At 35.7% G+C, this 12,375-nt stretch overlaps 1 protein-coding gene across 1 annotated transcript; it reads left to right on the top strand.

Annotated features, from left to right (window-relative positions):
- Positions 1-993: 993 nt before the first annotated feature.
- On the top strand, positions 994-1,377 carry HRG_01797 (uncharacterized protein; the record flags this gene model as incomplete). Its single annotated transcript, XM_044860268.1, has 2 exons — positions 994-1,027; positions 1,091-1,377. 2 exons carry the CDS (start codon positions 994-996, stop codon positions 1,375-1,377), a joined length of 321 nt encoding a protein of 106 aa, XP_044723901.1.
- Between the last annotated feature and the right edge of the window lie 10,998 nt (positions 1,378-12,375).

Here is a 12,375-nt window from a genome sequence, read left to right as displayed (position 1 = left end):
CGAGATGACATGGCCATGAGACCCCTTTAGGTTGGGTGATGGCTCGTTCTTTGTCTAAATATATCCCGCCTTGTGCAATAGGGCCATGTCTCTATACTAACATGCACCCCGTGATCCGCGTGCACCGTGGAGACTAGGGCTGATCCCCTAAGCTGATTAACATAACCTCAAAAAGCGGCCCTGCAGCTAACGACCCCCTTACCCTCTCTATGCGCGTATAGACAAGGGGTATACTCTATGATTGACGAGCTCATAGTGAAACCGATTTTGCCAGTGCCTAAGAATTACATAGATTGATGTAGATAAATGCGAGAGAGGGTACCTATGTAGGCGTTGAGGAACATTCAATGAAATTCTGCAGCCTCGGTGCTGCCGCGCTGCCAAGCCATGCCGAACCCACTTCAGCCTTCGTCGATGAAACGAGTACTGCCTGAGACTAGGAATAATGATTCCAATTACTTCATGCTCTTAATCTTGTATGTCCTTGTCGGGCTGGCAAAATTTCCAAGTCAGTAGCCATGAACTTGAAACGTCAAGCCTAGTGGGCCTGCTGTCATCCCGTTGTCCTGACGGACGGACACCTAAATCGCTACAACGCCGACAGCTAATTCTTGGCAGTTACAAATCAAGCCATGATTTACAAGTCGGGCGATCCTCATCCCCGTTGTAGATGGGAGGGGGGGCGGGGAAAGTACGATGTGTTGGGGTGGGTGTCCATGTCAAGCCTCCAGTTTCATGTTAGCCTTGGTTCTATCCTAGGCTTGTTAAAATTTATGCATAACGCAGTACGATAGGGCCGCTCTCGGCTATCTCAGATATAAGACTATCTGGACAGCTCAAAATATGCTTTTAATACGACTCCTGATCCCAGAGGCCATTCGAAGCATCTGTCTGCCAGACAGCCGTTCATTCTTTCTTCTCAATAAGCCTTGGTTGATACTTAACGAATACTTACCTGTCACTCTTTCCCATCGCCATCTGCTGCCCGCCAACATGGTTCGTCTTATAGCTGCTGTTGCCGTAGCCTGTGCGTCATTATATAGCCTCCCAGTCAATTACAATGGCGAGACCCAGCTAACATGACGAGCAGTTGCTACCATCTCCGTGGCGCAGTCGTCAGGCGACGACGGCAAGCAGGGCAACCAGCCTGTCGGCAACGCGGATCAACCAGAGCCTCCCAGCGCACAAGGCCCGGACGCTGAGAGGCCGTGGCTGGACGCGGCGAAGGAATCCCTCGCCGAGGTTCAGTCGCTGCTGGACCAGTTGATTCGCAATCCACCAACACCACCCCAGGATCCCGGCAACCAGACTGAGCCGAACTCTGACAAGAAGCCCGAGCCGGGTCAGAAGCCGGAGGAAAGGAAGCCGGAGGCATAGCCAACGGTAGCTAGGCATTACATTATTGCAATCGGGACAGTGTGTGCCTTCGTGGCCTCTCTAGCCTCTCGGCCTTGACACGCGATAGTGGCATGGCCGCCGAGTCCTCTGCGACCGCTGCTGCAAGCTCATGTCAAGTCATCATGTCGTGCTTCTCGCCAATATCACGATATCTGCCCTCTTGACTCACGTGCTGGCCGCCTCTTTGCTGCTGCTTGGCTGATGCCTGCGAGCCATCCTTGGCCGACCACAGCAGCAGTGTGTCTATTGACTCAGTAAAGCAGAACTGTACCCTTTGGCTCAGCCCTGCGGCGGCCTACTTAATTAGCCCGAGCCAATATTGATTCGTCGGCATATGCAGACTTTCTTCAGACTCGACTTTAACGGGCATTTGGCTCGAAGTCATCGCTAACTGGCCCATTTCCATTTTTCGTCGCCAAGTATGTCCAAGAGCATCCAGGTAGCTAGGCCTGTGTAGGAGCGAGAGCTTTTTAATAAATGCAGATGTCCGAGACAATTCCGAGCAAAGCCGAGAGAAAACGGAAGAAATTGATGCATTAAAAGGCAGACGCTTCGGTCAGGGCTGGCAAGGCTAGACTCATGACTCACATCTGAACCGAATGGCCTTGCTGTAGGCGACGGCTTTCCTTGTCACACAATTGCGCGGTGGGAGGGAGAATGCCGGACCAGGGTCCATTTGTATAGCCATGTGCTTTTCCACTCATTTATAAGGACGGCCTGAACTTTTTGGAGGATATCTTACATACATGGGGCTCACAAAACACAGCGTAACCTAGTGGTAGCCATCCAGTGTCAACAATATTGATTCGCAACCATCGCGGCCCATAATGAATTGTTATTTTCCATGCCAACTGATAAACTGGCCAACATTATTCTCAAAAGTCCATTCTGTAGTATTGTCGTTTGAAGCAGGAGCAGCAACAAAAAGCAGTCTCCGTACCACTGTTGGTACCAATTGGTATCCTCATCCGAGTCTCACCTCCTTTCTCTTGTCTCTCGTGTGCTCGCTCAGGAGCTTGCCATCTTCGCCCGGGAGCTCTAAGCCCTGCATCCGTCCTGCGGGGTATTTCGCCATTATGCCTTCGCTCTCGTTGCTGGGTGCCTCGTAACGGGTCTCGAGAACACCTAGAGAGCCTTATGCTGACTCAAAGGGGCTGTTGAAGAGGGAGGATGAATTCCATTTACAAGCTCGCCCTTTGTCAGAAGCAGTCCAGCCCCAATCGAGAAGCACAGATCCATCATTTAGCCTCGCTCTTTGACCACTCACTCGTTCCTAAAATTAACTTGTGCGTATCTTTGGCTGAAACACTCTACCGCTCAGCAAGGGCTGCATATTGCTAAAGGTTGAAAGGGGAGCAGACTGCTGACCTACGTTAAATCAGGGCTTAACGAGAGTTCACTTCTAAGCCTATTATTTCTCTACCCTAAAATTCACCTATAGTTAGTAATCTATCTAATTATAAAGAGGCTAAAGAGGCATCTAATATAAATAGGGGAGGCCCTTAATAGTATTCTATAAAAAGAAGGTAAATATAGTAAAAGGTAATATTATTCGGCACCTAGTACTACGCGACCTTAGAGTACGTAGTACTAGGTGCCCCCTCTTACTTAAGGAGGGCTCGAATATTAGTTAATTAGGGTTATATAACCTACTTTTACCGCTTAATTAGTAGTTAAAGGCTATTACTATTAACCCCTTTTATAAGGGACGTAGCTATTATAAGGCTAGGCAAAAAGAATAGTATATAAAAGATAAAAGCTAGGACCTAGGAGAGATAATATAGGGAGAAGCCCCTTATTTCCTCTCCCCTTAGGTGCTTAAGTTTATTACCCGCGCCCCCCTTAGGGCGTAGTTATATAACCTACTCCTTTACCTTAGAGGGAGTCGAACTTACGATTAATAGGGTTATATAACCTACTCTTACTATTTAACTAATAGTTATAAGTTATATTTATAACCTTCCTTATAAGAAAGAGTATAGCGGGGTATCCCTTTAAGTAGCCTAGGTACTATAGTACTTTTACTAGTAATATTATCCTTTAAGATAAAGGTAATCTTAAAGGTAGGCTTTTTAATAATATATTCCTTATATTAATTAGTCTTAATTTAGTAAAGCTATCGTTATTATTATAAGTTTAAGTATTATAGTATTATACTAATTAAGGGGTAGTTTAGTAATAGATTTACTTCTTAGTAGTAAATAAAGCTAACCTCTACCCCTTAGATAATAAAGCTTTAGTACTTTTATTATATAAGCGCGTTTATTATACTATTAGCTAGGTTAATTATTAATATAACCTAGCTAACTTATATCTAATCTTACTATACCTCTTAATATAGCTAATATTTATAAACGTTAATATACTTAAGGTTTATCTTAAGCTTCGCGCTTAATTTAGTTAAAAGCTTAATAGTTTAAAAGTTATTATACTAAAGCTTTTACTCCTTTTAATACTAATACTAAGCTCCTTAATTAGCTAACTAAATATTCTTATAAAGAGGGATATAAGAAGTATATAAAAATATATAAAGGTAAAATTAAAAGTAAGGGGTTAGATAGGTAAGGCAAAGATATTTAATTTTTAAGGCGGTAGCAATTATAATAAGTAAGTAATTATTATATTTCCTTAATTATCCTTCTTTTATCTATCTAACGCTCTTTTTTATACCTATCTAGCATCTTAATTAATAAAGAAGATCCTACTTAAAGAAGCTACTAATATCCTTTTAACTACTAAGCTTTTTTACTAGTTTTTCCCCTTTATTCTAGCCGTTGCTAGTATATCTATCTTATCTCTCGCTACCTCTATAGGAAGCTATCGCTACTTTTACTTCCCCTTATACCCTTACCCTCCTTTTTATACCTCTTCTTAGCTCCTTTTTTTAAACTAGGTTTTTAGCTTCCTAGGTCCTTCTTACTAAGGGATATCTCTAAGAACTATAAAATTAAGCTACGCTTCGCGATATATACCCTTAGCTATAGCTTGCCCCTTAAGGGTATAGCTAATATAGCTTTAGGCTAGTAAGCGTATAGAGGAGGTTCTTAGCTCTATACCTATCCCTTTACTTAAGGAAAGTAAGGGCCCTTTTAGGTCCTAGGCTCTTTTAGACCTACTTAAGGAATAAGAGCCTAAAGAGGGGAAAGTCTTATAAGAAAGAGGGCCTTCTTAAAAGGGAGAAACCTAATTAAAATAGGGGGCCCTTTAAAGGGAAAACCTCTTCCTTTTCTTTAGCTATAGACGTTACTTTCTTATATAGGCTATTAGCTCCTCTTATAGACTCTTAAGGCAGGTCTCTAAGGATAGCTTCTCTTAAACGTCTTCTAGCTTAATTTACTATAAAAAGATAGCTAGCTTTTACTTTAGTAAGGGCTTTATAAGACTATTAGCTTTTATTAATACTATTAAAACTTAATAGACTAAAATAAGTCCCTTTTAAACCTCTTAGTATAGCTAATACTAATAGATATTAATATATTATAGCTAGGTTAATAGCTTTACGTTCTCTATTAAAATTTATATAGTTTATATATTATTATATTTTATAGATAACGTAGTTAAAATTTATAGTTATAAAGATATAAGTAGCCGGCTAAGGAAAATAGCTTTCTTTAAAGCTTTTAAAAGAGCTAGTAGCTTTACCTCTATACTTAAAGTTATAATAGTAGCTTACTTTAAAGCTCTTTAAGTAATAGTTTATCTAAAAAGAGATATAATATACCTTTATAAGCTCTTTCTATCTAAGGAAATATCTATAAAGGATAAATCGCTTAAATAAAAGAAGATTTTAATAGCTAGTTTCCTTCCTTACCCTTTTAAGCGTAGACTATATAATCTTATTAAATAAAGATAAAGGATAGCTTAGTTTACTACTTCTTAGTACTTAAGGCTAGGATTCTAGTTATACCTAGCTAGCTAAGAGACTATAAAAGAGATATCCGGTCTAGTAGAAATAGCTATAAAAGTAAGGAGCCTACCTTCTATTAATATTAGTATTTCTCTTACTCTATAGCTTTAAAGAACGGATTAAGTAAAAGCTCTTTATTTAATATAGGTATAAAAGGAAGCTTCTTTTTAAGGGAATTAAGGAGGAATTTATAAGCGACCTTATTAATATAGGCGTCTTAGATAAGCTAGATAGTCTATTAAGACCTATTCTAAAGGATTTAAATCCTTAGGAACTACTTTAGCTCCCTTAGCCTAGTTATCTTATACCTTTATTATAAGCCTTTTATAGCCTCCTTAATAGTTACTTCTTCCTCTTTTAGGTAGGCCTAGATAATATTATCGATATAAAAGAAGACTATAATTTTACCTTTCTATATTATATATAGTTCCTAAGGGACTTTCTTAAAGCCTAGGGCTTTAAGGGAACTTATTAAATACTATTACTAAAGAAAGAGTAATCTTTATAATCTATATAAAGCTTTCCTAAGCTATAAAATCTTTCTTAGCTAAAAGGTATATATAGATATCTTCTTCTTTCTTAAGGGGGTAGTTAATAAAGGCGTTAATAGTATTTATTTAATTAAGTTTAAGGTCGAATCCTACTACTATAGCTATAAGGGTTTAAAAAGATATCCCTATTAAGGTAGTTACCTTAGTAAGTAGATCCCCTTTTTCCTATTAATTCTTATAGATAACTAGCTAGGCCTTATACTTTTAAAGAAAGCTCTATTTATTAGTCTTATAAATAAAGACCTACTTATAGCTTAGGACCTATTTTCCTCTTAACTTTTCTTTAAGGACCCCTTTAAAAGACCCTATCTTTTTATATAAGGCTAAGTAGTCTTTTTAGGCCTAGAAAAACTAGTCTTTAAAAGGATATTTTTCTAGCTACTTTTAGTTTACTAGTAGGTCTAGGAGGTTTCTTTTATATACCTTCCTTATTAATAGCTATAGCTTAAAGAGCCGGCCTACTATAAATACTTTATAGGAACCGTCTTTTATAAGTATTAAATAGAAGTCGGAAAATTAATCGAAATAAAAGAGTATTAGTCTTTTTTAGTAACTATATTAAGCCTTATACCTTTCTTTACTTCTTAAAGTAAGGATAAAAAGGCAGCTAGGTAATCCTTTAAGAGAGAAAGAGGTATCTTTCTTACCTCCTTAAGGGTTAAAATAAAAAGACTAATAGAAAAAGCTGCTTTTAGTTCTTCTTCTATAAGAGGAAGTATAAGAAGGTAAGCGTATTCTAACTCTATTACTTTCTTATAGTTTCCTTTTTTATCTAGATTATTTAATTTAATAGCTTCCTCTTCTTTAAAGTTAGCGTTACCTTTAACTACTTTAATATTAGTTTCTTTTTTTATTTCCTTATTTAAGACCTCTTCTTAAGATTATTAAGAAGTAGGGATTTAGATCTTTTAAATTAGCTAACGTTATAAGAGTAAGAAGGGCTATTAATCACTCTTTTTATTAAAGAAGCTAAATTTATTAAAAATTATATTCTTAGTTAAAATAACCTTCTATAAAAAAGGAATCTAGATCTAAAAGATAATTATAGAATTATAGCTAATAAGGTAACTAATAAGGGCTTTAAGATTAAGCTTTCTTTTTTTATTCCTTTTTTAGCTATTTATTAATAGTTATAGTATATACCTTATAGCTATAAGTATAAAGGTAGGCTAGTAAGGCCTACTTTTTTATAAAGAGCTTAAGGGGGTTTTTTTTATAAGAGCGCTACTAAGAGGTATAGGCTAATAAAGTACTTAGGTACGTAGTACTAATATATCGGTAGGGTATCGGTAGGGAATCGTGCCTACCCCGCTTATATATTATAGACCTCTCGCTACTCTAACTAAAGAGGAAAAATCCCTCTTCCTATAAGCTTTAGTCTTACGATAAGGAGAATATAATATATATAGCGTAGTACCTCTAGCTATCTCTACTACCTAACTAATTATACCGTAATACGTATTCCCTTATAATTTCTAAAGCTTTCCTTTTTAGTTACCTAATAGAGATAGCTACTTAGAGAAGACTATATAACGCTCCTATAGCGCGACGTAGTAGTTAACTAGTCGAGGCCTCTTCGTTATATATATTAAGTATCTACTTAGGAGATAAAGAACCGGAAGATATATCCTTAGAATAGACCCTTATTATAAACGATATTCTAACTATATTAAAGATATCGCTACCTATAGGCGTAAGACCGTTGACTTATAAAGAAAAGCTTATAGCCCTATAAGCGCGTATTAAGGAGCTAGAGGAGACGAAACGCCTATAAGACCACGTTATATAATTAGAGGAGGAAATTGCTAAACGTACTAGTGCTATCGCTATCTATTTAGGAAAGCATCGACGGTCCTACTCCCCTAAATCGGATAGTAGTCGCGGTAGTAAGGTTAAGATTAAAAATATCGCTTAATTATCTTAACCTATTAATATATAGAAACGTCTAAACTAAACTTATAATCTAGAGGACGCCTTTAAGGCAACGCTTAGACGCTTTTATCGTAATAAAACGAAGATCCTTTACGCGGTAGATTATATATATAGCGACTATAAAGTAAGATAGCGCCGATACCTTAAAGAATAGACGCTAATTAACTAAACTAAATATAGTATAGATTAAGTATACTTTAAGGAATAGATACTTATCTTAATTAAGGATACTATAAATAAAGAGATACTATTAGCGACGTAATTAAAAGAGGCTTGCTAACGAGAAGGCTAGACCCCCTTAGAGTTTAGCTTATACCTTAACTCCTTAAAGAGGTATTTTAAACGCCTATTAAAAAAGGCGCGTGCTCTTACGTTTTTCGCTAAGCTAGAGCTATAACTTTAAGACTAAATTAACCTTTATTCGATACCTATTTATACCTATTAATAGGAAGAGCTTATATAAGTCGCTTAACGATATTAGGATACTATTACTAATAAAAGGCAACGTACTAATACTACTTCTACCCTTAAAGGAACCGGGAATAAAAGTAGTGCTATACCTTAAGGCAGTATATATAGGGGAAGGAATTAAAGAGGCTAATAAGCTAGGCCGAATTATTAAGGAAATACTACTAATTCGACTAATAACTAATAAGCTAGCGATATACCTATTAAGGGCTAAACTAAGGGACGTTATTAAGGAAGAGGATCTTTTACTTAATTAGGAATTATATATTTCTAATATAATAAGCTAAGATACCTATCTATAGAATATACTAATTCTTTAAAGGTAGAAACCCTAGTAAAGACTCTTAGACTTAATACTATAAAATAGGGAAAAGGTAAGATATCGGGGTAAATGCCTCTCCTTTAATAAACTTAATACCTATAAGATACTTACTTAAAACTCCTATAACGATATTAAGGCGAAACCCTACTAAAGTCTCTATATACTTAGATACTTATAGTGCCGTTAACCTTATAAATATATACTTTACCTAATAATAGGGATTACTATAAGTAGCGCTATTATACCTTAAGTTATTAGGGCTTAGTAATAGTAAGGTAATAGAGTATAGAGTATAGTTAGTGCCGCTTTAAATAATAGATATAAAAGGCACCGAAAAGATAATTACTTATTTCTATATTAGTACTAATAAGTTAACGCTAAACGATTAAGTACTAATCCTATTATTAGTTACTACCTTAGAGGATAAACGTATTTATATTATCTTATAGAATCGATAGTAGTAGTTTAAGTATTAACTAAGTAGCGAAACCCTATAAAATCCTTATAGATTCCTTTAAGAATATAGGAACGAGGTAAGGGTATATATAATAGCGCTTAATCCTAAGCTAATCCCGCTACTAAATAAAGATAAGGATAAAGGGATTTTATAAGAAGAATAGGCCGAAATCCTACTAACTCTCTACTAGTTTAAAGATACTTTCTTAGCTAATAAATCCGATTTATTACTAGCTAGAAAGGGAACGGATTACTTAATTAATTTAATCCTTAATACGGAACCTCCTTATAGACCGATTTACCCTCTATTATAAAGGGAACTCTAAGTATTACGCGATTAGATCTAAGACGCGATAAAAAGGAAAATAATCTAGGAGTTAAAGAGCCTAGCTAGGGCGCCTATCCTTTTTATTCTAAAAAAGGATAGTACCTTATAGCTATATATAGGCTACTAAGGACTTAACCGGGTTATATAAAAGAATCGGTACCCTTTACCCCTTATTTTAGAGATTATTAACCGCTATTAAGGAGCTAAGTATTTTTCTAAGATTAATATATAGAATATATATTAACGTATTTAAATTTAAGAAGGAGATAAATAAAAGACCGCTTTCTAAACGTATTATAGATATTTCGAATACTTAGTAATACCCTTTAGACTTACTAACGCACTAGCTATATTTTAAAGCTATATTTATTAGGCGCTTAAGGGGCTTATAAATATAATCTATATAGTCTACCTTAACGATATCTTTATATACTTTAAGATAAGAGAAGAATATACTAAATACTTAGGATAAGTAATAGAAAGGCTAAGGGCTATAGAGCTCTATATAAAACTATTAAAGTATATCTTCTATTAATAGTTAGTTAAGTTCCTTAGGTTTATATTATCTATCGATAGGGTATCGATAGACCCTTAATTAGTAGAAGTAATAGCTTAATAGCCTAAACCTATAACCTACTATAATATTTAGGTTTTCCTTAGGTTCTATAATTTTTACCGACGATTTATATATAGGTACTTAGGAGTTATAGCGCCCTTAACTATATTACTAAAGGGGAGTAAGAATAGGAAGAAGCTAAGGAGTATAGAGCTAAACCTTATTAAAAAGGCAGCGTTTTAAGCTCTTAAGGATGCTTTTTAAGGAGCCCTACTCCTTTAATTTACGATTTAGAAAAACGTATTTATATCGAAATAGATATATCGTAATTCGTAATAGTAAGGATTATCTCTTAACCTAATAACGAAGGGCGTTACTATCTAATTATATTTTAGTTAAAGAAGTTTACTAAAGCTAAACTTAATTATAGTATTTTAGACTAAGAACTCTTTACTATCGTTAAGTTATTTAAATACTAGCGATATTACGTTAAAGGGGCAGCGTATAAAATAAAGGTACTATTAGACTACTATAACCTTTAGACGTTTATATACTAGACCTCCCTAAATAAGAAGTAAGTAAGATAGTATATATATTTAGTACTATTCGACTTTACGATTAAGTATCGTATAGGTAAATCTAACCTAGTAGACGCGCTATTAAGAATACCTAGATATAAGGGCGAGAAGCCCCTATTTATAGAACTATTACTAAAGCTATAAGCGAAACTAGCTACTATTAATACTATATCTATATAAAGAAATAATAAGGCGTTTTTATAGGTAAAGAGACGCTTAACCTTAAGTTAATATAAGCGTAGTAAAGTGCCTTTATATAAGGAAAATATATAAGCTTATCTATAGTAAAACTATAATAATTTAAGCGCGAGACCTAAACGATTAGCTAATTAGGCTAAAGAGAGAGCTAGTTATAAATAGTTACTCTTAAGAAAGACCGCTAAAGAAGCGGCCTATTATATAAAGGTTTATATAGTAAAAGTTCTAGAACTATTACTAGAGTTATTAAAACGCACTTAGTCGGTTAATATAGCGATTAGTAGGCTAAAGGAGACTAAAGACTTCTTAAAAGGGAAGGGTTTCTAGTTAGTACGCTTAGATAAACTACTATTATAGAAGGGTCGTATTATAGTACCTTTAAAGGTAGCCTTACGGTAAGAGCTAATATAGCTCTTCTATAATAATTTATTAGTAGGATACTTTAGCTCTTAATATACTAGCGAACTACTAGTAAGGAACTTCTACTAAGATAGAATAATAAAAGATATAAATAAATACGTTTAGTTATACCTAGTATATTAAGGTATAGTATTTAAGAGGTATCGCCTTTATAGTACTATATAATCGTTACTATATCCTATACGACTATAGGAAGAATTATTAATAGACTTTACTATAGGTCTACCTAAAGTATAGTATAATAAATAAAACGTTAATACGATCTTAGTAATTATAGACTAATATACTAAGTATTACCTCTCCTTTCCTATTTCTAAGATAATAATAGCTTTAGAGCTAGTAGAATTATTCTATTACTAAGTTAAATTAGTATATAGACCTTTAAAAGGTATTATCTTAGATAGAGGGTCCTTATTTATAAGTAAGTTTTAGTTAGATCTTTATTTTATCTTATAAGTAAAATATAGGCTATTAACGGTATTTTACCTATAAACTAATAAGTAAATAAAATAAATAAACTAAGCTATATAGTACTACTTAAGATACTTTACTAACTTAAAATAAACTAATTAAGCGTTACTCCTATATATTACTTAATTTATATATATTATTATTATTATTAAGATTACGCTAGGGACCTAGCTAGAGGTATCTAGAACTTTAATATTAAATAGGAGGGAAAAACTAGAGTACCTAAGGGAAAACCCTCCCCTCTTTTAGTATAGGTCCGCCTTAAACGAGGTCGTAGTAGTAGTATATAGGAAATTTACGCTAGCTACCGCGGGCTCTTCCCGCGAAATCGCGTCTCGGCGCGGGCCCTCTTAGGCTATAGCCGCTACTATCCTAAGCGGCCGCTACCCGGGCTCGCTAGCCCGGGCCTAGGGTTATAGGTAGTAGTCTCTCTCTAAGGGCCTAACTCGCGGGCGCCTTTATTTACCTTAGCTCCTACGTCGTAGCCGCGTAGCCGCGGTCGCGTTAGCTTATCGGTCCGTTAGTTAGTAGGGCAGGTAATATCCGGTTGCCGGGCCGGGCGCTAGTATAGGTCGCTCCTAGGTAGGGCCAGCTAATCGAAATTCGGTCGGCCGGCTCCGCTAATCGTAAATCGGTTCCCGTCTAGCTACGCGACTTCCTAATTAGGGGCGCGGCGGCCTATATTTACCCTCTATCTCGTAGTTATTAATTACGCGCGCCTAGCTCGCGCCTATATATACCTACCCTCCCCCCCCCGGTTCTATATATACCTCCTCCTATCCCTCTATTA

Source organism: Hirsutella rhossiliensis (genome assembly GCF_020360975.1).
Source record: "Hirsutella rhossiliensis strain HR02 chromosome Unknown scaffold00002, whole genome shotgun sequence".
In the NCBI taxonomy this organism is placed as follows: domain Eukaryota; kingdom Fungi; phylum Ascomycota; class Sordariomycetes; order Hypocreales; family Ophiocordycipitaceae; genus Hirsutella; species Hirsutella rhossiliensis.
This window is presented reverse-complemented; position numbering and strand designations above follow the sequence as displayed.